Genomic DNA, 24,361 nt, shown 5'->3' with positions numbered 1-24,361 from the left:
TAAGAAATTTCTTTTTTTTCAATTTGTTCTGTTCCGTTTGCTCAACTCTTGGTTTCTCTGTGATTGGCTGAATCTGGTGATAAAGAAAATGAACAATGTAATTAGAACTCACATTACAGGAATTTACAATCAACTCAGTCAAGGCTGTCTGCAGCAGGTGGGACTAGAACCTGGGCCTCCTGGTCAGAGGGTAGGGACACTACCACGTGCCACAAAAACCCTCCCCACCTGCTTTAGAAGGTGATTTAAAAGTCCACCCCCCCCCCCCCCCGAACTAGAGCCCGGACTTTGAAGCTTTGTGCAGTGGGTGTTGTCGATTCCCTATTGATAATGTAACGACTGAGTTCAGATAGAGCCAAGAGTCGTCAACGCGTTTGAATCCACATTCGAAGCGACTGTGCATTGATTTCCACCGTCTGCATCAGCTCTCCATTCATTCTACCATCGTCAAACCCCCCCACACAGAATCCAGCAAAGGAAAATCAGACACCGAGAGCAATCAATCAGATATTCATTGCGGGAAACAAAATCGTAGCCCCCCTAAAACTGGTGGGAGCAGACAAAATGCTTTTGCAAAGTGGTCTGGATAAAGAAACACCGACTTATCTAAAGCTGCGGGAGAACCTGGCTCCGGGAAAGAGTGAATAGGAAAAGGTAAAGTGGGGAGGTCACGATCAAACAACAAGCAATGCATCAAAATGACCGGGAGCAAAGTGAAGGAGGCTTCTTTTATCCTTTAGTTTAAAACGCTGAATGGATAGACTGGTTCAAGGGAGGTGGGGGTGGGGGTGGGGACATGTCTTTAAAGCTCCATGCGTTGCAAACATCAGAATGACTGAGAATGAGCTGCGCCCCAGATCCACGCTCAGCGCCTCTCCGCCGTCTCCTGGTGACTGACAGCGTTAGATAGACTGGGGCTTTTCATTTTCAGCCGCTCCGTTCCAGGGATGATTTCCAGCTCCTGGATTTTAACTCTCCTTACTACATCTCCGTTGGATCAATGGATTCACACACACACACACACGAGAGAGAGAGAGCTCCCAATTCACCCCACTGACCACAGCTCAGTAACAAGTGAGAGAAGGGACTCAGTTCCTTGTCTTTCCTCCTATCTCTGCAAATCCATCATCTCTCTCTCCCTGTATTCAGCAGATAGAGCTATGGACCAGGATAGAAAACAAAGCAGTTAGCTTGGTGTCAGCCCCTGGTTAGACCCCGAGTTGCCGGTTGTTGACTCCCCCTGTTCGACTTTCCGATCCTTATTTTAAAAAAAAACTGAAAACGATTTCGGATCCGAATGTTATTTTAGGCGAAAGACAAGAAGCTTGAAACTTTCCCCCATCCAGGCGGAGCCGATGCTGTGAAAAAGACCAACGGGAAGCAGAGAAAACAGGAGGCACACGGATTATACTGGACGTTCAGAGACTCCTGGCTGTTGGTCAATTATGGCGATGGTTGGATTAATGCAGCAGCAGCTAGTTTTAATACTGTGGTGGCAATCTTTAATTGGTGGCAGTGAGCCGGGTAAGTCTGTGTCTCATTGTCCGGAACAGGGCTGTTTTTAGAAGACCCAGTTGGCAGGAGCGGGTTAATGCGATTGGTTTGTGATATTCAGTGACTGTTTGTGACTTTTGCAGGTTCAGTTCTATCTGCCCCGGAACATTTCTTTTTATTTATCGTTTGCCCGGTCATTTTCCTGCTGCTTTCATTTAAACCGGGAATGAGATTCCTCCTGGGGGGGGGGGGGGGGGAAATCCCCACACACGCACACAACTTGCCTTTGAATCAGATGAAGTGGGGGATGCAATGTCTCAGACCGTGAACGAGCGGCGCGTTCATGTTTGCTGCGATAGTTTTGCAAAGCCGATATAAAACCGGGATCTAACTAACACCTGAAATGTTGCTAACAGCTGAAACCCACTTCGATCTCACAACCTTCCCCCTCATTCCAGTCCCTCTCCTGTCTGTTGTTATTTTCTATACTGAAGGGGGAGGGCAGGTAATAGAACTGCTCGAAATTCAACAAGATGACAAATTGCAAAACAAAAAGCAGCATAATTTTAGTTTGGGAGGCTGGGGACAGGTAAGGTGTCCACACTGGGGCAATGAAGCGATGGTGTGCGGTTTCCTGTTGTTTAAGCAGGAACTGTCATTGTGGGAATGACAGCATGTGGGGGGGGGGGGGGGTGTGGGTGGGTGGGGGGGAGTCCCGTTCTTAGCCGGCGCCTTCAACACTTTACAGACGCTGCGATTACTGTGGTCGGAGGGTGAGCTGTGCGCCTGGGGATTCGCAATGTCCCTGTCTTGCCCTTTTTGTAGTTTTTAATTTGTATTTTGTCAATCACATCAGTCCAGGCAGTCCCCATGCATTTCATTCAGGAGTACTCCTCCTCCAGACAGAGAATAGCTGTGAAATTCACTGGATGTTTAATCTCCTGAAGTACTTGTGCTCTAAAACAGGCTGTTGCGCCGGTTTCTGACAAAATCGCGCACTCGCTCCTTCGATCAGCACCAGCGGCTTTCCGCTAAGTTTAATGGCCAGCCTCTGCCTTGCTTATGTCTTTAAACACTCAGTATACATGTTAGCTATACATCAGGGGGCAACCTTTTGTAAACAGCTTGCTGCAATGTTTATTTGGGGAACGTGCACAATAAAAAACAAAGCCGGATAAACACTCCCTGGCAGTGAGCTGGAGGCTGAGGGGATCAGTGCAGGTGACAGCAGCTTGGGACAGAGTGGGTGACCCTTTTTACACACGCAGCTCCAACACTGGAACCTCCCCTGCTCTCAGGCACAGACGACTGTGCAACAGACTGAGATGGCTGTGGCAGGAAATGGGTTTTTTTTAAGTTTGCCTTTGATGTGCTGTGGCCAGAGCAGCAGAGAGGGTAAAGAGAGCGCGACTCCCCGCTGTAACAAAGCGTCTAGGCCAGACTGGCACAGCCTGGTGAGGGGCTGATCTCTGTGTGTGTGTGTGTGTGTGCTGGGGGGAGACAGGTTCATTATATATGCGGCTGTCGCAGTATAGATCACCAGCTCACTGTCACTCCTTGTACTTAACAGTTCGATTTGTAAATGTTTTATGAAGCACGTGAACAGCAGCTGAAGCTTGTGTTTGGTGTTACATTCTTGTGATAATCTGTAACCAGCTTTTATATCAATGTACAGCAAACACACACAGGGACAAATAGATAATATGTCTACAGTGTATCCGATCTGAATGTTCATGGATCACGTGCGGTGCATTTGATATTCAGAACCTGTGACTGTGCGGGAAACTAAATAACAATTATTCAGGAGTTTATGTATGGACAGTTTAATATGCGTCGGTGTATGTAAAGGAGAATACAGAGGGACACACACCAGATTTGCACCCGAACTATCCGTTTCCTGAGATCTATCTCAAATCAGGCATTTAGTAACATTCAAATACCCGGACTGATGAGCCCTGGTCTCTTCACTGTGATCCCGTGTGGCAAAGGGACAATGCTGCATTTCTTTATCATTTGCCCCTTACAGAATATGAAAGAAACGGTGACTTTGTGCCGCTGTTGGCAGCAGGAATTTGATCTGGAAGGTCTGAGCATAGGGACAGTACAACGTTCAGCTTCATCCTATGTGTTTTGTGGAACACTCTGGCTGTGTTCGCTGCTCTGACAGTGAGCAGAATAATCTGATGCAGCATTTAATCTGCACACGGCTTTTAATTGCTTTGCTGATCTGTAGAAATAAAAGACTGGATAGTCTCCTTTCTGCCACTAGGTGTTGCTCACTATCTTAGGAAATTCCATGCTGCATCCAAAAGCAATTTAAAAAAAAATCAATTCACTGGGTGTGGGCGACGTTGGCTAGGCCAGCATTTATTGCTCATTCCTAGGTGCCTCTGAGGAGGTGGTGGTGTACTGCCCTCTTGTTCCATCACAGTCCATGTAGGTAGATGCACAATGCCATTAGGGAGGGAATTCCTTGATTTTGGCCCAGGGATACTGAAGGAATTATGACATTTTTCTAAATAAAGATGATGAGTAGCTTGAAATAGAACTTGCTCTGTTCCCATGTATCTGACCTTTCAGATCATAGTGCTTGTGAGTTTGGAAGGGACTATCCAAAGAGCCTTGGCACATGTCTTTGAAATGTTCAAACTTAATATTCTGGAGTTTTTATGGAACTAATATAGGTGTTTGGTGATCATATCTTTACACAACTTCCTAAATCCCTTCTCATGAAGATATGACTGCTTTTCATTCTCTGGGTGTGGGCAGTGATGACAAGGCCAACACTTGTTGCCCATCCTTCATTGCTGTTGAGAAGGTGCTGGTGAACCTGTTTACTAGGGCCACCTGGTGAAGTTAGTCCCACAACACTGTAAGAGGCCGAATCCTGATATTCCCACCCGAACACACGACCGTCTCAAGGGCAATTAGGAATGGGCAGCAAACGATGGTCACAGCACACGAATATATTAAATCAAAGGTATTGATGGCAGGATTCTGAGCCAGATTCAATGAAGGAATGAGTTGATGTGGTGTATAGTACCCGGAGCTATTTGGGGTGGGTTCTGTTCTAATGCAACTGTCCTTTGTCCTTCTGGCTAGCAACTATTTGGTCAGTGAAGCATCACATTTCTGTCATCTACCTACAAGTTCACATAAAAATTAAAATCAGGTATCCAGACAGAATTTTTAAATCTTACTAACCCAGGACTCCTGACGTGAAGTTTGTGCCTTCACTGATATCAAGATCTTCCATGCTGTGTAGTGGGGTCACCCAACGAAGATGTTCTAGATTGTTAAATTTTAAAAGCATTAATCTCAAAAATCTCAAAAATGTTTCATAATTCTCAATTACTTAAGAAAAGTAGAAGTTGTTATTATCAATTGTTTTGCACAGTTCACAATCAATAAGCACAGTAGCTTTGGTTAACTCTGCTACCTCACAGCGCCAGGGACCCAGGTTCGATTCCAGCCTTGGGTGACTGTCTGTTTTGAGTTTGCATGTTCTCCCCATGTGTGTGTGCGTTTCCTCTGGGTGCTCTGGCTGCCCCCTCACAACTGAAAGGTATGCAGGTTAGGTGAATTGGCTGTGCTAAATTATCCAATGTTCAGGGATGTGTAGGTTGGACACATTAGTCAGGGGTTAGATGTAGGTGAATGGCTCTGGGTCAGTGGTGCTGGAAGAGCACAGCAATTCAGGCAGCATCCGAGGACAGGCAAAATCGACGTTTCGGGCAAAAGCCCTTCCTCAGTACCTGAATGGCTCTGGGTGGCTACTTTTCAGAGGATTGGTGTGGATTTATTGGGCTGAAGGCCCTGTTTGCACACTTTAACGATTCTATGTATGCAACAAATAAATTTAAGGTAAAACTCATTTGACAAGGAGCTGTATAAGATATTGCGAGATTTGTGAATGATCCTACCACCAGAGGGCCTTAATATTAATTTTAAATGGAGCTCCTCTGGTTTCTCTACTGCCATAGCTCAGATTCTTCATAGCAAACATAATTCCTTAATAGGGTTGAATTCTTTACAAAACTTGATTTTGCCCAAATAAATATTGTACCAGTTCTACCTCCTCCCACCATCTGATGTTGAAACAGGTCTCAGTAGACACTTTCCTCCACTAAACTTCCTTTTCCAACCAAGTTTGGAGTCTCTTAATCATTATTCCTTGATTCATTTAACTTCATCTCAGACCCTATCATACTATGATGATATGCTATACAATGCTTCTTGTAAGATTCTACATAATAAAGAATACTTGTAAGTAAAGATGAATGACCAAAATAGAACATAGAACATTACAGCACAGTACAGGGCCTTTGGTCCTCAATGTGTGCTGGCCTGTGGAACCAATCTGAAGCCCATCTATCCTACACTATTCCATTTTCATCCATGTTTATCCAATGATCATTTAAATGCTCTTCAAGTTGGCGAGTCCACTACTATTGTAAATAATATATATTTACCATATGCAAAAATGTCAAAGCAATTCATTTTTTTCCTAATATTCTGCTTAAAAAGTTTATATATATATACAATGCCAAGGTGAAATATCTGTGTTTGAAGTTTTGCTTTAGTTCACACATGCCTGTTGTTTGAACTTGGAGTATATGCAGGAGTTGTTTTGAGAGTAGAAACATTATATCTCTCCACATGCATGAAGGTAAAAACAACAAGAGATTTGGCCCCAGGCCACTGCTGTGCACTCTGGCTCAGAGTGGAAAAGGTGGGACTGAGACACTTCCTTTGTAGACTTTCAACTGGTGTGCCGCAGAGAAAATTCTGTTGAAATAAGATCGAGAAATTAAAATTCCCTAGCTACGTCCTGAGTAAAAACATATAAATACACTGCAGGATTGCAGCCTGCATCATGCAGAGCCTAAATTTGATTCGCATTAGTTGGAAGATTTTATTGCAAAGTGGTGGTGAAAGTGTGATAGAGTCATAGAGAGATGTACAGCACAGAAACAGATTCTTCAGTTTCATCAGTCCATGCCAACCACATATCCTAAATTAATCTAGTCCCATTTGTCAACATTTGGCCCATATCCCTCAGCCCTCCCTATTTACGTCCCCATCCAGATGCCTTTTAAATGTTGCAATTGTACCAACCTCCACCATTTCTTCTGGCAGCTCATTCCATACACACACCACCCTCTGCATGAAAAAGCTGTCCCTTAGGTCCCTTTTAAATCTTTCCCCTCTCACCTTAAACTTATGCCCTCTAGTTCTCAACTCCCCTATCCTGGGAAAAAGACCTTGGCTACTCACCCTATCCATGCCCCTCATGATTTTATAAACCTCTATAAGGTCACCCCTCAGCCTCTGACACTTCAGGGAAAAATAGCCCCTGCCTATTCAGCCTCTCCCTATAGCTCAAACCCTCCAGTCATGCCAATGTCCTTTTAAGCCTTTTCTGAATCATTTTAAGTTTCACAATATCTTTCCTATAGCAGGGAGACTAGAATTGAATGCAATATTCCAGAAGTGGCCTCACCAATATTTTATACAGCTGAAACATGACAACTCCTGTACTCAATGCACTGACCAAAAAAAGGGAAGAGTACCAAATGCCTTCTTCACTAACCTGTCTACCTGCGACTCCACTTTCAAGGAACTGTGAACCTGCACTCAACGGTCTTTTTGTTTGGCAACACTCCTCAGAACATTACCATTGGGGGGTGGGGTGTATGTGTGATGGAGACAATTTGAGTTTAACTCTGCATCTCTGCTCAGGGTTATCCCAGTGACCATGTGCACAGAAAGTGATGGGTTCAGGAGGGTTAGGGTGGTAAATATGCCTAAGGATCACAATGATTGCTGAAAGATGGGTGTTGTCAATGAGGATCAGCCTCCCTCTGTCCCAGGACGTAGTCATAACCTAATGAAACTCTCAAGTCTGCTTCGCCATTGGATTAGATCATGCACCTAAACTCCATCCCCCTGTGTATCCTTACTTAAGAGAAAGATCTCTGTCTTGGGGTACAGACTGATACATCAAAAAGTCGTGAAAAACAGAGGATTGCCAGCAGCGGTCAATCTTTACCCCAGTGTGAATTATTGCTTTCAAGAGATGAGGAGTGAAAACTGAAAAAAACGTAAGTGATAAACTCCTAGTTATCAAAGGTAACCAATCTCACACATACAAACATAAAAACAGTGTTTAGAATGCTTTGTCAGGTCACAGTTCTTGTTATTCTCAGCCTCTGAATACAAAACACCCATTTTTGCTCTGACTGATTTTGTAAATTACCAGTTAAAAGAAAATCTGGAATTAAAAATCTAAGGATGACCATGAAACCTTTGTCAATTTTTGGAAAAACCCATCTGGCTCACTAATGTACTTTAGGGAAGGAAACCTGCCATCCTTACCTGGTCTGGCCTATACGTGACTCCAGAGCCACAGCAATGTAGTCGACTCTCAACTGCCCTCAGAAATGGGTAAAAACAAGAACAGCAGATGCTGGAAACCAGAGTCTAGATTAGAGTGGTGCTGGAAAAGCACAGCAGGTCAGGCAGCATCTGAGGAGCAGGAAAATCGACGTTTCGGGCAAAAGGACTTTAGCCCGAAACATCGATTTTCCTGCTCCTCGGATGCTGCCTGACCTGCTGTGCTTTTCCAGCACCACTCTAATCTAGACCCTGCCCTCTGAATTGACTTAGCAGCATCTGCAGTCCTCACTTTTGCCTTAGCAAACTATTCAGTTTGATCAATCACTACAAAGTCTCAACAAAGAAATGAAACCAGGCAGACCACCTGGCATCAACCTAGGCACTAGAAAAGGCAATGGCAGAAACAGCCCTCCTGTCTAACATCTGAGGGCCAGTGCCAAATTGGGAGAGCTATCTCACAGACTAGTCAAGCAACAGCCTGGCATATTCATACTCACAGAATCATACTTAACAGACAATGTCCCAGGCACTGCCATCCTAGGATGTATCCTGTTCCCCCAGTCGGACAGACCTAGCAGCAGTGATGACACAGTGGTATATAGTCAGGAGGGAATTGTCGTGGGAGTCCTCAACATTGACTCTGGACCCCATGAAGTCTCCTGGCATCAGATTACAAATGGGCAAGGGAAGTTCCTGCTGATTACCACTTACTGTCCTCCCTTGGCTGATGATTCATTACTCCTCCATGTTGAACAACAGTTGGTGGAAGCACTGAGGATGACAAGGGCACAAAATGTCCTCTGGGTGGGGCGATTTCAATGTCCACCACCAAGAGTGGCTCGGCAGCAGTACTACCGATCGAGCTGGTAAATCCTAAAGGACATGGCTGTGAGACTTGGTCTGTGGCAGCTTGGGAGGGAACCAACAAGCGGGAAAAGCAGACTTAACCTCATCCTTACCAATCTGCCAGCTGCAGAAGCATCTGTACATGACAACTTGGTAAGAGTGACCACTGCACAGTCCTTGTGGAGATGAAGTTCCACCTTCACATTGAGAATACTCTCCATTGTGAAGTGTGGCACTATCACTGTGCTAAATGGGACAGACTTCCAACAGATCTAGCAACTCAAGATTGGGCATCCATGAGGCACTGTAGACCATCATCAGCCACAGAAATATATTCCAGCACAATCTGCAACCTGATGGCCCGGCATATCTCCCACTCAACTATCACCATCAAGCCAGGGGATCACCTCTGGTTCTTATGGAACGTGTGGGAGGCCATGCCAGAAGCAGCACAAGACATACTTAAAAATGAGATGTCAACCTTGTGAAGCTACTAAATAGGACTATTTCCATGCTAAATAGTATAAGCTGCAAATGCTAGACAGAACTAAGTGATCCCACAAACAATGGATCATATCTAAGCTCTGCAGTCCTGCCGTATCCAGTCATGAATGGTGGTAGGCAATTAAACTACTCACTGAAGGTGGCAGCTCCACAAATATCCCCATCCTCAATAATGGAAGGGCCCAACACATCAGTGCCAAAGATGAGGCTGAAGCATTTGCAACAAACTGCAGCCAGAAGTGCCTAGTGGATCATCCATCTCAGCTTCCTTCAGTTGTCCCCAGCATCACAGGTAGCTGTCTTCAGCCAATTTGATTCATTCCATGTGACATCAAGTAAGGGTTGGAGGCATGAGATACTGCAAGGACTTGACTCTGACAACCTTCCAACAAAAATGCTGAAGACTTATGCTCCAGAATTTTCTGCTCCCTTAGCCAAGCTCTTCCAGTACAGTTACACCACTGGCATCTACCTGACAATATGGAAAATTTCCCAAGTGTGTCCTATGCATTAAAAGCAGAATAAATCTGACTTGGCCAATTATTGCTCCATCAGTCTACTCTCAGTCATCAGTAAAGTGATGGATGATGTCATTAATAGTGCCATTAAGCAGCAGCTGCTCAGCAATAATCTGTTCAGTGATGCCCAGTTTGGGTTCTGCTAGGGCCACTCAGCTCCTGACCTCCTTCCAACCTTGGTTCAAATATGGACAGAAGAGCTGAATTCCAGAGGGAGGGAGAGTACTAGGCCTTGACATCCCACAATCGACTGAGTATGGCATCAAGGGCCCCTAGCAAAAATGGAATCAATGGATATTGGGGGCAAACTCTCTGCTTGTTGGAGTCATACATGGCACATAGAATGATGGTTGATGTTATTGGAGGTCAGTCATCTCAGCTCTAGAATATCTCAGCAGGAGGCCCTCAGGGGGAGTGTCCTAGGCTTAGCTGCTTAATCAATGACCTTCCCTCCATCATACAGTCATATGTGGGATGTTTGTCTATAACTGCACAATGTTCAGCACCGTTTGCGACTCCTGAGATACTGAAGCAGTCCATGTTGAAATGCAATAAGATCTGGACAATATTTAGGCCTAGTCTGACAAATGGTAAATAACATTTGTGTTAAACAAATGCAAGGCAATGACCATCTCCAATAAGATTCTGGATCAGTGGTGCTGGAAGAGCACAGCAATTCAGGCAGCATCCGACGAGCAGCAAAATCGACGTTTCGGGCAAAAGCCCTTCATCAGGAATAAAGGCAGAGAGCCTGAAGCGTGGAGAGATAAGCTAGAGGAGGGTGGGGATGGGGAGAAAGTAGTATAAAGTACAATAGGTGAGTGGGGGAGGAGATGAAGGTGATAGGTCAGGGAGGAGAGGGTGGAGTGGATAGGTGGAAAAGGAGCTAGGCAGGTCAGACAAGTCCGGACAGGTCAAGGGGACAGTGCTTGCTGGAAGTTTGAAACTAGGATGAGGTGGGGGTAGGGGAAATGAGGAAGCTGTTGAAGTCCACATTGATGCCCTGGAGTTGAAGTGTTCCGAGGCGGAAGATGAGGCGTTCTTCCTCCAGGCGTCTGGTGGTGAGGGAGTGGCGGTGAAGGAGGCCCAGGACCTCCATGTCCTCAGCAGAGTGGGAGGGGGAGTTGAAATGTTGGGCCACGGGGCGGTTTGGACAATCTAACCACTGCCCCATGACGTTCAATGGTGTTGCTGTCACTGACTTCCCTTCATCAATCAACTGGACTCACCACATAAACACAATGGCTACAAAAGCAGGTCAGAGGCTAGGAATTCACCTCCTGACTCCCCAAAACATGTCCGTCATCTACAAGCCACAAGTCAGGTGTGTGATGGAATACTCCCCACTTGTCTGGATGAGTGCAGCTCCAACAACACTCAAGAAACTTGATACTATCCAGAACAAAGCAGGCTGCTCGTTTGGCACCACACCCACAAAAATGCACCCTTCAACCACTGAGGCTCAGTGCAGCAGTGTGTACTATCTTCAAGATACACTGCAGAAACTTATCAAAGATTCTCAGACAGCACCATTCATCGAGAAGGACAAAGGCAGCAGATAGATGGGAACACCACCACCTTCAAATTCCCCTCCAAGTCACGCATCAGTCTGACTTGGAAATATATCACCATTCCTTCACTGTTGCTGGTTCAAAATCATGGAATTCCTTCCCTAATGGCATTGTGTGTCAACTTACAGCATATTGGCTGAGCAGTTCAAGAAGGCAACTCACCACCACTAGAGGTGCCAGACAGAGGTGCCCATATCCCACAAATAAATTTTTAAAAATAGAATTAATTAATGTTACATTTCAAGTCATAGAATCATACAGCATGGAAACATTCCAGTTGATCTATGCTAACCAGGAACCTCAAACTGAAATTATTCCATTTGCCTGCAGGATGATATTGCAAGTCAACACTGGATATTAAATCTTCCTGCAGAAATATTAATAGCAGCATTGTTCACCTTTGTTCTGAGAAAGGGCAGGACCAAGCGTAATGGCCACCTGTGACAGTTGTCACCTGCAGTTTTTGTTGAATTGGAGTGTAATTTTTAAATACTAATTATAATATTTAACATTAATTACATGAAACAATATTTCCCCTTACATCTTAAAATGGCCACATGAACTACTTCAACTTGATATAAAATAGTGCATGGTTCATGATTGAAATCAACTTGATCTAACGTATTGCACAACATAAGAAACAGAAGCAGGAATCGGCCATTTGCCATCTTGAATCTGTCTGCCATTCAATAATATCATGACCAATCTGGTTGCGGCCATAACTCCATATTCCTACTTGTCCTCCATAACCCTTGATTCTCTTGTCAATGAAAACTCTGCCTAACACAGTCTTGGAGATATATATATATATATATAAAATGACAATATGTATTCAGGTGTCCCAGATTTGTGAATTTCTGACTTACAAATGCTGTATTTACAAATGAGATTTCAAATTAACATTAATATCAAAAGATTGCTCGTACTTACAAATAGCTACTTTTCTGCTGTATTTTATTGATCCAACTTGAACATAAAGCGACTTACCAATACACTCAGAAACAGAACTCATTCGCAACTTGGGACCTTAATGTCATATATAATATATAATGATGAGGTATCCATTGTTTGCTGACCAAGAGAATTCCAAAGAATAGCAACACTCTGTGAGAAGAAATTCCTGCTTATCTCCATTATAAATGTGAGACCCTTATGTTTAAAATGTGTTTCCTAGTTCTAGACTCACCCACGAGAGAAAACACCCTCTCAGTGCCAACCCTGTTAAACGGCCTCAGAGTTGTTCTATGTTTCAATAGGATCACCTCCCAGTTTTCAAAACCCTGTTTGGATGATACTCTGCTTTTCTGTTGTACCTGCCAAGGTCAATAACTTCACACTTTCCCACATACACTCTGCCAAATTTTTGCCCATTGACTTAGCTTGCTTATGTAACTTTGCAGGCTTGTATCTTCCTCAGAATTCAGATTGCCTCCTAGTTTCATTAATCAGCAAATTTGGTTATAATACTGTCAGCTATCATCTAATTTATTCATTTAGATTGTAAATAGTCGAGGCACCAGCACTGATCTCTTGGCACATCTAGTTACAATTATCTGTCCTGAAAATGACCCATTTATCCCATTTTGTTTCCTGTTAGTTAGCCAGTTCTGTGTCCTTGCTAACATATCACCCCAGCAGCAGCTTGTATTGTAACCTGTTATGTGGCACCTCATCACATTCTTTTTGAAGATCCAAATACACTACATCTTTTTCTCCTCTTTATCCACTCTGCTCATTACATCTTCAAAGAAATCCAACAAGTTTGTCAAAGAGGATTTCTCTTTTATAAAACTGTGTTGTGAAGGAGAATGAATGATGGAAAAAATGACAAGAAAAATATCAAACAGTAACTATTGTTTGTTCACAGTAGGAAGTGCAAGCTGAAGGAGAGTGACTGCAGGCTGTTTCTAAGTGTCTAAAACAGCTAGTAGAAAAGCATTACCGATTCAGGCTTGGAAGCAAGTGAACCCTTACTTTCTATGGAAAATATATTTTGACGGCATTTTGTTTATTGGTTAGCAGAGTCCTTTGTTGAGTGAATTTGGGTGATTTTTATTCAATCATTAACGAAAAAGCTCTTCTTAATTTCTCACTGTACCCAATCTCATTTAAGAAAGATTGCTGCCATGGGAAAGATAAATGCCACTTAGTGCAATAATTGGGTTGTTCTAAGACTGTCAGGGCGGAGTTGATGACTCCTTACTCTGATTTTATGCTTGTTTGAGTAGGAAAGGCTTGGAGCTGACACCTTAGATCAAATTTTGCAGAGATAGACGCTTTGCAGACATGGGACTCAGATTGTGGCATTTCCCACTTCTGGGTGGGATTGCTGCTGAGGAATATAACCATTAGAGTCAGGAGCCCATCCCGTGGAAGCAGGCTGGCAATGTAGCTGTCAAATCCCCGAACTAAAGGCTGATGCTAATGTCTCAGGACTCTGGCTCTACAGCTGTGATAGCCTCATGACAGCATGGTTACCTGAATTAATTGGCTGAATGAATTGGCCACACTGGGAGACTGCAATGCTCAGATGGTCCAGGAGTAGCCATGGGCACCCTTCTGGAGGAGTCAGCCCCCTCCATCCTGAAGCCTCTTACCGTTCTTTGTTAAGTTTTGCATCACTGAAGAGGAAGGTAGTTGTGAACCTCTCCATTTTGAGGCTCTCCCTGTCGTGCTCGCTGCTCTGGCTGGGCTGAGCCGTACATTGCAGTGCCACCTCTTGGGTCTCATGCTTCTATGCGGTCAGTGTGCATGCCTGAATTGGATGGTGAATGTGGAAGTGGCCAGTGAGGATGCTGCCTCATGCAAAACTGCTCTGGCAGAGGCAATGAGCAATTTTGGGCCCCAACAGCATCCGGATCCTGATAGTCATGGGCAAGTTCAGCTCTATATGTGTCAGCAATGTGAAAGTGCTACAATGTTCCAAAGTTATCATCTATTGTTTCAATTATTACAAAATTCACCAAAGACATAGAAACATTGAAAGTATGTTGTAAAAGAGCATTCTTGATTACCATGACAACTTATGAATAACAAGTCGTCAAAGTTAACACGCTCTTTAACAGTTAATTTTTACATTTATTTTACAATACAATTGTACAATAGCTACACAGCTATTGTTGTTGTTGATGATAATGGTATATACTGCCGAACCTTACAGGAGATCAAACACAAAAAAACAAAGTGCTTGAATGATTTGGCATTGTTAGCACTTTTCTAAACATCAGAATGGATTGTAGTTCAAATATGGCACTTAGTACCTTTGAGGAATTCTGCCTGTGTGAATTTCTTTATAGTCTCTGCATTATGGTTATGTCACTTCAGAGAAATGGAACCTGAGACCAAGTTGCTAATAAATGTTAAAGCAACATGGGCTTGCAGCTTGGATACAATGTTTCCAGAAAATAGAAAGGCAAATCAGATGTGTGCTGACATGCAAGTAAAATTACAGAAATCAGCCTCAATATATTTTAATAGCATGGAAGAGGAATGTGCTATATAATGTGCATATCCTGCATATTTGCAGTGTCTTCCTCTGGTCATTCAATTCACAGTTCACTGTAATTGCAAGCACATTTACATGTACAGCACAGGGACAGATCACTCAGCCCACTGTTCCACCTCAGCATTAATGCTTCACCATTGTTCCAGAAATCCTTATTGGATTCAATCGTGACTATTTTATGTCCTGGTTCTGTTCTACTCTCCCAAATGGATAATTCTTCTCCATAACTGCCAGTGCATAAGCTTATTTGGTCAGCCAGTAGCCCACTCTTGTTAGATTATTTCCAGTAGATCATCAACAAATTGTCAGAGTTTCAGTGGAATTGCCTAATCTCAGGGCTTTAGCAAAGGAGAATCAGTTGATGACTTGCTGATATTATGGGTTTAGTCTATTGATATTCTAATGCCAAAGCCTGTTGTGACACTTGACCAGATTAATAGGATTGAAGTCTACTTTTTTCTCTTGGGTAAATGTGAAATGTAATTGGTTAACCTGAATTCAGTTCCTAATAATAATTGGCAATGAGCATTTAAAATGTTCCTAATTCTTCAGTAATGGTCACAAAATCAGTGTAATCACCGCTATAATGGGAGTACTGTTCTGATGTTGATTCAGGCACGTTAAGAGTGATGGTATGAAGTTTTGGTGAATGAACAATATCGAGAAGATTTTGTGCTGCAAGGCTTAATATTTTTTATGCTTGGAGATTGTAGGTTTTAAACTTGTTTCCAGATAGCAGTCATACATACTGCATTAATATGTTAATTTTAGGGGCTGATGCAAACTCAAACAAAAATAGTGGGTGTATGTTTATAAAACTAACCTCTGATTTGGCATTATAGAGCATTAACTTGAAATTATCACCTACAGAAGACACAAAGCACATGAATAGCAAGAAATGAAATTTGTGAAACTCTTGGTGATACAGTTCTTGCATTGGATTTAACTGGACTGAACTTTACTTCCTCTATCCTATACCAGAAGTGGGACTACTTGGTGGTGCATATAGCTTTACTTTTCAGCCATTATCTAACCCAGGCTATCTTTGTGCTGGATATGTTCGATTGAACGGTGTGGAAGAATCTGTTCTCTTTCACCGATCTGAAAGTTTTTGAATATGGCATCGAGGTAAATTTACTCTAAGTTTCATGTATTCTGAATTTAAGATGGAAGTGTGCCCTGATACAGCAGGATGAAGATTTACTTTGAGTTGGAATTGACCTTATAATGGGAAAGAAAATACTCTTTCTAATTTCGAAAATTGCTCACTTTTCAAACAAACACTAAATTCATCAAGAATCTAAAAACATGTTCAAAGATCTGTTCCCAATAATATCTTTTGGTGTGATGGAGGCTAATTTCAGAACTGTGTCATGCCTGGAGCTTTTGTTGCGATAATTGCTTGTAAAAGTAAATGGTTAAGTCACATACCATCCTGAATTGGAAACATGTCACTGTTCCTCCGCTGTTGCTGCATCTCCATACGTGTGGAGTACAATTGCTACACAGACTGCAGCAATTCAAGGACATGAATCCCACCTTCTTCTCAAGGGCAATCATGAATGGGCCATAAATGCTGGCCTTGACAATGACACCCACGTCCCATAAGTTAATAAAATAAAATGCAAAAAAATTCAATCTATTTAAGAGAGGATGATGGTTCCCTGGAGAGCTGAGAGTTGGATCCTTATAATTCATGCATCCCAGCTTTGCTTCAATAAGGACCTTCTGCATCAGAGGGAAGGACAGAAAGCTCACACTGAAATATACTACTGACCAATGTAATTTTTTGAGGTTCTTGAAAAGAGTTGTTGCACAAAACCTTTCTTAAATATGTTTCTGTATTTTAAAAATTCTGTAATTGATAGATGTCTATGACGAGTGATTTCCTAACAAATTGACTCCCACATGCCCTGTGGTTGAAGCAGGAGATTGACAGAACAGTTAGGGTGTCAAATAAAGTTCACATCATTTTCTTGAGAACTGTGTTGTTTCTCAGCCAACTGTTCAGCGGGTGATCATGGCAAAGGTGTGTGAAATTTCTGGGTTGTTGGGTTAAGTGGCTTTAAAAGCTCATTGGTAGGTAACCCCCAATTAATTGCTATGCAGATGCACAATAATGCTGAGCTGGGTGGAATAGGTAGTTCTCTGGTCAATCCTTGCTCATGACAGGAGCGGCAGTATAATTGCCATCAGCTTCAATAACCCCATGTTCATGAAGTCAAAAGAGAAGAAATGATATAGGATTTCTGATCATTAAGTAGGTGTCATTGTGAATTTGAAATGTGGGGTTGGCACAGGATGAGGTTCAGATATCCTGCAATTAACAACTTGATTCACAAATTCTAATCTCCTTCCTATCAGAAAGATGTTGTGAAACTTGAAAGGTTTCAGAAAAGATTTACAAGGATGTTGCCAGGATTGGAGGATTTGAGTTATAGGGAGAGGCTGAACAGGCTGGGGCTGTTTTCCCTGAAGTGTCGGAGGCTGAGGGGAGACCTTATAGAGTTTTATAAAATTATGAGGGGCATGGATAGGATAAATAGACAAAGTCTCTTCCCCTCTTCTGGGGGAGTCCAGAGCTAGAGAGCATAGGTTCAGAGCGAGAGGGGAAAGATATAAAAGAGACCTAAATTAAACTGCCTGGTATTCCTTTCCATTCATTTGATTCCCCAGTGGAACTGAATAATGGATGAAAACTAATATAAAAGCAAAATACTGAAAATGCTGGAAACCTGATATAAAAGCAAGAAACACTTCGTCCATCAGGTAGCACCTATGGAGAGTGAAACAGAGTTAGCACTTTAGATTGATGAACAGGGAAACATTACGAATGTTATAGATTTTCAATGAGTGAAAGGATGGAGAGTGAGCAGAAGAATAAATGGGAAGGTGTGAGACTGATATCATAACACAAGAGTTGGTGGGTACAAGGCCGAAGAGAAGGGTTATGGGGCAAGTAAAGAACATGCTATAGGAGTGGAAATGTCCTAGAATATTTCTAGAATGATGAACAGTTGTTGTCCAAAAGCAAAAAAAAGAAAAAAAAAAGAGTTAAAGCAAAATTTGCAAAGGAAAATGAAATAAAATAGAGGCATGGGTTACAGCCTGAAATTGTTTAACTCAATGTTGATTCTGGAAGGTGCCAAACCAAAAAATGAGATGCTGTTCCACAAGCTTCTTTTGACCTTCATTGGAACAGTGTAGGAGACCGAGACAGAGAGCTCTGCAAGTGAGTGAGGTACAGAATTAAAATAAAAGTGACAGGAGGCAAAGGCTCACACTTGTGAGATGAATGGGGGCATTTGCAAAATGATCATACAAACTGCATTTCACCTCCCCAGGCAGACTGCATTATGAGCTGAAAATGTGTTGCTGGAAAAGCGCAGCAGGTCAGGCAGCATCCAAGGAACAGGAGAATCGACGTTTCGGGCATAAGTCCTTCTTCAGGAATGAGGAAAGTGTGTCCAGCAGGCTAAGATAAAAGGTAGGGAGGAGGGACTTGGGGGAGGGGCGTTGGAAATGCGATAGGTGGAGGGAGGTCAAGGTGAGGGTGATAGGCCGGAGTGGGGTGGGGGCGGAGAGGTAAGGAAGAAGATTGCAGGCATTCCTAACCTGCACTCGAACTCAGCACCGCCTTCCTAACCTGCAATCTTCTTCCTGACCTCTCCACCCCCACCCCACTCCGGCCTATCACCCTCACCTTGACCTCCCTCCACCTATTGCATTTCCAACGCCCCTCCCCCAAGTCCCTCCTCCCTACCTTTTATCTTAGCCTGCTGGGCACACTTTCCTCATTCCTGAAGAAGGGCTTATGCCTGAAACGTCGATTCTCCTGTTCCTTGGATGCTGCCTGACCTGCTGCGCTTTTCCAGCAACACATTTTCAGCTCTGATCTCCAGCATCTGCAGTCCTCACTTTCTCCTCGAAGACTGCATTATGAGCAATGAATACAGGATATTCAATTGAAAGTGCATGTAAACTGGAAATCTGTTTGCCTTGGATTCCAAAACAAATGGAGCAATAATTCTAAGATCGCCATATGTGATTTGTTGATTGAAAAATGTTCCCTTACTTTTTTCTCTTGGGTTGGATTGAGTGTTAAATACACTGCCCCTTCATTTCTAGATTTGGCATCAAATGTGATTGAAACTGAAGAAATGCAAATAGTCTTTTTCCTTGGTGATTGCAAAGATTCAATGGAGCTCCTAATGGGCAGGAGTCCACAGCACAAAGTGTTCATAATTCAGCAACTAATTGGCACAAAACTAGCAATCTCACTTTCAAGAAGCCAATGCTGGCTTGTGTAGTAAATACAAATGTTCCATTGGCAAGACACGGACTCCCCTTTCAAGGCAAAGTAGAGGAAGCTTTCTATCCAGTCAGTGTAAACCTGACCAACTGGATGCTGACATGAGTTGCAAATGTGGAAAAATGTTCTAGTACTATGCAATCGAGGGGAACAACATTCTTCTTAAAGAAAGCTCTGTGAGATCCTGACATTGTTATAAATCCTGTCGTTCTTGCAATGATGCATCTATGGTGCCTTGAAACAATTAGAATCCTTTTAAAGAATTCAGCAGTTGTAATAAATTATCATTAAATTGAATTCCCTTTCATTTGTTTTTCTCTGACGTTCTAATACAAGGGACCAAAATTAACATCAGCATTGACACAGTCATTAACCTGCAATGATTCTACTTCAACTCTGAACATTACTTTAGCTCCTGTGTGCACGAAGCCTTAGTTTCTTATCCATCAGACCTGTTGAAGATGTAATTGTCACTCACAGATTAAATGAAAAACTTAATTTTAAAATAAAATATCCCATTTCCTAAATGCCACTGAAGCAGAATATTTTGTTGTTGTAATAACATCTGCATCAGACATGGCATCAATCAATATTGCTGTAGTGAACTCACTAGATTGTGGATCTGAAGCAAGTGGGTCCTGAAGGTGGTATACATTACACAAAGCGATCCCGGGATGCTGGTAGCAGGCTGAATGATCTTTGTTACACTGGGCAGCGCATTCATAATACCACAAAAATCAATAGACCAAATTAATTTTGGCATGGTCTGTGACAAAGGTATTGTCTCTACTTAACTTTCAGGGCATGGAATGTCAAATGTTAATTTATCTTGACCAGACTGACCAGTTGCAGTGCCATGAAAGACTAACAGATAGCATGAAAAAAAAATGAAAAAATAAACTCAGTCATACTTAGTGAAAAAAGGGCAATGAAATCCCTTTGGTTAAAGGTACCCTATTCACTCCCTCTCTAAATGCTTCAATATGATTATTGCATTGCAGCCACTCTTGGGAAGAGTTATTCATCCTGCATTTCTTGTTCCTAAATACTGCACTATGTACGTTCCTTCCCCTAACTAGTCATAGAATTCATTGTGACATGCCAATACCATTATGACATTATCAGTGTATCCTCAGTGGATTTGGAACCATCTTCAATCAATGATAACTAAGGATGCCTTTCAGCCAGTTCTTTTGCGGCTATTAACATAAGTGTAATTGAAAGTAATTTGATGTGTGCTGCATAGCTGCAGCTACTCCATTATATTCTGTCCACATTCTGATTGTAACAGCCTCCACAGGACGTTTCATGTTGCTTACATGTTTTATTTGTAACATGTGGAAAATAAAGGGTGTGCATAACTAGAAGCTTCCTGCACAAGCCATGTACATATCAATCAGTCACCATATTTCCTTTTAAGTGTGGAGATGTACATCACAGATCAGAAACAAATAGCTTTCAGATTCATATGGTCACCGAATGCAATTTATTCTGCTCTTAAACGTTAGAATTGTTATTAAACTGTGCAAGATAGACTAATCTGACCAAATGAGAAATTACAGGAGTTAACATCGGAATATCCATCTTAACAAAACTGAGAGTCCTTATTTTACCAAGTGTGTAATGTACACGTGAAGGAGTTGAGCCAGAGTGACAGAAAATCCCTACAGTTACATTAATTAGCATGTTGTAATCTGTGTGCATTTGGCATATACAAGAATAGAGCCTGAGGCATGGACACCCTGTACAATACCAGAGAGGGGAAACTGCCAACATTAACTGACTGTACACATCAGTTGGATGAGCAGCAACCTATTAAGTGCCGATCAGAATCACGTCAAAGCCCTGGAGCAACCTTTGGACAGATAGAGATAAATTTTCTTCTGCTTTCTCTAAACAACAATGTGTACCTGCCCTAAATGTTTATCAAATGTTTGGGATTGGATAGAGGTTGCCAATTTCGTCCCCATCTTATTTTGTTGTCCATTAAAATCAGTGGAAATACACTTGCAGTTTTGATCCATGGAATGCTAAATGTATGTACACATACATTTGGGTTGATTTTGCAATATTGGGTGTATATCAAGCAGACAAAATGATCATAGTACTTGCACAAGGCACCAACAAGTGGCCTGAGCTGTCAATTATGGTTGAGCCTCATTGCAATAGTTGTGTCAACCTGGCTACTCTGATTGAATAACCTGATGGGGAGTTGACCAATGGGGGAGGTGAAGGAAATCTGGCAGCTCCTCTGCAGAGGTGAGGCTGAAGTGGGGCATCAAAGTGGAGGAAGTGAATGGAGGGAGGAAATACTGGAGGCAAGAAAATCACAGGATCAGACTGGGACCAGCAACGAGTTGTAAATTGTTGCCCTGTTGTCACACAGCCTGTCTCTCTCAGGTCAGTTTGGTGCTTTCCTGTTTTGCAACCTGCTGCAAAATCACAGCAGACTGGATGTGGGTGGCAGTGGTAGCTGAATGCTAGATGAAGAGCTCCACAACGCCACTAGCCACTTGATGCACTGAAACTAGAAGAAAACAGAGCCTCATTGGGTCAATTCCTGGGTCATCAACTCCATTGGACTTAAAATGAGAGATACTACCTTGTTTCACCCTAAACTTGGGGGGGGTTTATCAGTAACCAGTCAATCTTCACTGTTAGATGTTTAAAAATCATTTATCAATTGGAGAGGGCCAAAGATCGACCAGCTGTTGCTTTGGGGAAGTGAGGAACAATGTCAGACATTATGAGGAATTACCTTTGCGGGATTAGGTGGTGCATGAATAGTCCTTCTGGCATTAAATTCTGTACCTTGAACGTGCTCATTTTCTGAGTCCCTTTGAGAGCCTTTGGCTAATTCATTTGGTTCAAGCCCTGATTGGTGAGCATGCGCTCCTCTACTTTAGTGGGTTGTAAGCAGTGTTTTCCGTTTTCTTTTTCTATACAGGGATCTGTTTTTTTTTTCTAAAAAAAAAATCAATTTTTAATTCCTGCTTTCTTAAAAAGAAATGGTTTGTGTCTCTGATTTAATTTGATGTCTTTGATTTTTCTTCTTGGCTGAGTGGTATATTTGATGCAGCAAATCACTTCTAGATGGTCATGTAAATAAATAAATAAAACTATAAAAAGATTTGGAAAGCAGTACTGCCGCAAAGTCTGGAGCGAAGACTCAGGTCCCTCTGGAGTGTCTTCTTAGAGTGCTTTAATAAATTGCTTCGATCGACAGCTGTGGCCTCCCTACCCCAGGGAGTTTAGAGTCAGATTTGATTCTTTGATGTTGGTTTGAGGGCCTAATCAGCACAAGGCTTCATGACTAAGGAGGTGATTTTATTTACATGCCAGTACGGAATTTGTGTACCCTTTTTCTATATTGACAAAATCTTAAAGAGACAGCACAAGCTTTGCTGAATTCGATGACAACAGGTCACAAGGCAACAGTGTTTCTCTAATAATCCTCATGTATTAGTCAGGGAAAGAGCTCCCAATACTTTTCACTGATGATGGTTGTGAAGTGCACATGAGCACGGTGTGGCAAGGATAGTTTGCATGTAGTTTCAGATCCCAGCATATAGTTGACATCATGGTCAAGACTTGAAGACTGAAGACTCTTCACTTGAGTGAAGTACCAGAATTTACTTTATCCAGTTTGAAATCAAAAGCTTAAAGTGAACAATTGAGTTGGGCTAAAGAGAAAGCAATCAATTACCTTTTCAGTATAGCTTGGTACAGAGTAAAGTTTGGTTACAGAACATGTTATTTCTCAACTAAAGCCACTGGGGAGGAAGGTTGAGAGCAGATTTTTCTCCTGTTTATACCTCAGGATGCTGTAAGTCATTCCTATCTATCCTCCTGAATCTGCAGTTGAAAAATGTGGTGCTGGAAAAACACAGCAGGCCAGGCAGCAGCCGAGGAGCAGGAGAATCGACGTTTCGGGCTTAAGCCCTTCTTCAGGAACCAACATCAAAGAATCAAATCTGACTCTAAACTCCCTGGGGTAGGGACGCCACAGCTTATGCCTGAAACGTTGATTCTCCTGCTCCTCGGATGCTGCCCTGCCTGCTGTGTTTTTCCAGCACCACATTTTTCAACTCTGGTCTCCAGCATCTGCATTCCTCACTTTCTCCTGAATCTGCAGTTGAGTTCAGGTCACTGAGTATAATCTGTGATTAATTTTATCGAGTTAAATCAGCTGGGTTTTTTTTGTTTGCGTACAGGAATATGAGATTTCCTGGCAAGGGCGGTATTTGTAGCCCATGCAAATTACTCTTGAGGAGATGATCGTGAGCACCCTTTTTGAATTACTGCAGTTCATGTTGTGCTATTCTGAGGGAATTCCAGAATTCCAGGGACAGTGCTTCAGTGATGATACAGTCTCCAGTCAGGATGGTGTGTGATTTGGAGATGAACATGCAAGTAACGATGGCTCCAGGCTTTTGTTGCCCTTGTCCTTGTAGTTGTTGGAGGTCATGGGTTTGGAAGGTTCTATCCACGACCTTTGATGAGTTGTTGTAGCTGCAATTCATCTTGTACATTAGGTGGTGTATTTACCTTTGACAGAAACTCTTTGCTGTTAATTATAGGAAAGTCTGCGATGTTAAAAATGGTTTTTAACCTCACTTGATAAAGCACTCTAAAGCATCTTCCAGTTCTATAGAATTGTAAGTAGTTGTAAGTTTTATGTGTTGTGCCAAATTAAGCTTAGAATCCTGAATGACCTTTTCTTATTTTATACTCTCTCTTGTGTAAAATAATCTGTTTTTAAGGCCAATACACACTGTAAATTGTTTATCCCTGATTCAAAAAGGGCTGGTGACAGCAACTAGCAGTAATACGCAAGTGTCTGTATTAATAAACATAAAAGATGTGCAAATACTTGCCTGTCATTTTATTTTTACACTTATCAACTCAATATAAGGTTTTTGTCACTTCTGACGTGACCTCATACATATAATTAAATTCTTTTGCTGCTTTTTTAAAGGCAGAAGGACACAATCACACAACGCCACCATGACAGATGGAAGAATGCAAAATTACAGATAACTGAGCTGTGGCTGAGAAATGTATAAAAAAGAGATCCCAGCAATTTGCAAAATACATTTGAGCTATAATCCCAGAATATAACTTCAAAGTATATCTGGCCTGTCAGATCATTAGAGACAAATCTAAGTTAGTGAAAAATGAATGTAAACCAAGCGAGTTAACTGAGCAAACC

At 42.3% G+C, this 24,361-nt stretch overlaps 1 protein-coding gene across 2 annotated transcripts in view; it reads left to right on the top strand.

Moving 5' to 3' along the window:
* The first annotated feature begins 953 nt into the window (after window positions 1–953).
* Window positions 954–24,361, top strand: part of dcc (DCC netrin 1 receptor) — a 1,326,174-nt gene continuing 1,302,766 nt past the window's right edge. For both annotated transcript variants that reach the window (XM_087994379.1, XM_087994329.1), the window contains exon 1: window positions 954–1,524. In XM_087994379.1, coding sequence (XP_087850505.1) covers window positions 1,446–1,524 — 79 coding nt within the window. In that variant the 5' untranslated portion in view covers window positions 954–1,445. The remainder of the gene's footprint in view (window positions 1,525–24,361) is intronic.

The sequence above is a fragment of the Chiloscyllium plagiosum genome, unplaced genomic scaffold (assembly GCF_037043375.1).
Source record: "Chiloscyllium plagiosum isolate Xiang-an unplaced genomic scaffold, Cpla_swu_hap1 HiC_scaffold_1, whole genome shotgun sequence".
Lineage (NCBI taxonomy): Eukaryota > Metazoa > Chordata > Chondrichthyes > Orectolobiformes > Hemiscylliidae > Chiloscyllium > Chiloscyllium plagiosum.
Note: the sequence above shows the minus strand (reverse complement) of the source record. Positions and strands in the feature narration are given on the sequence as shown.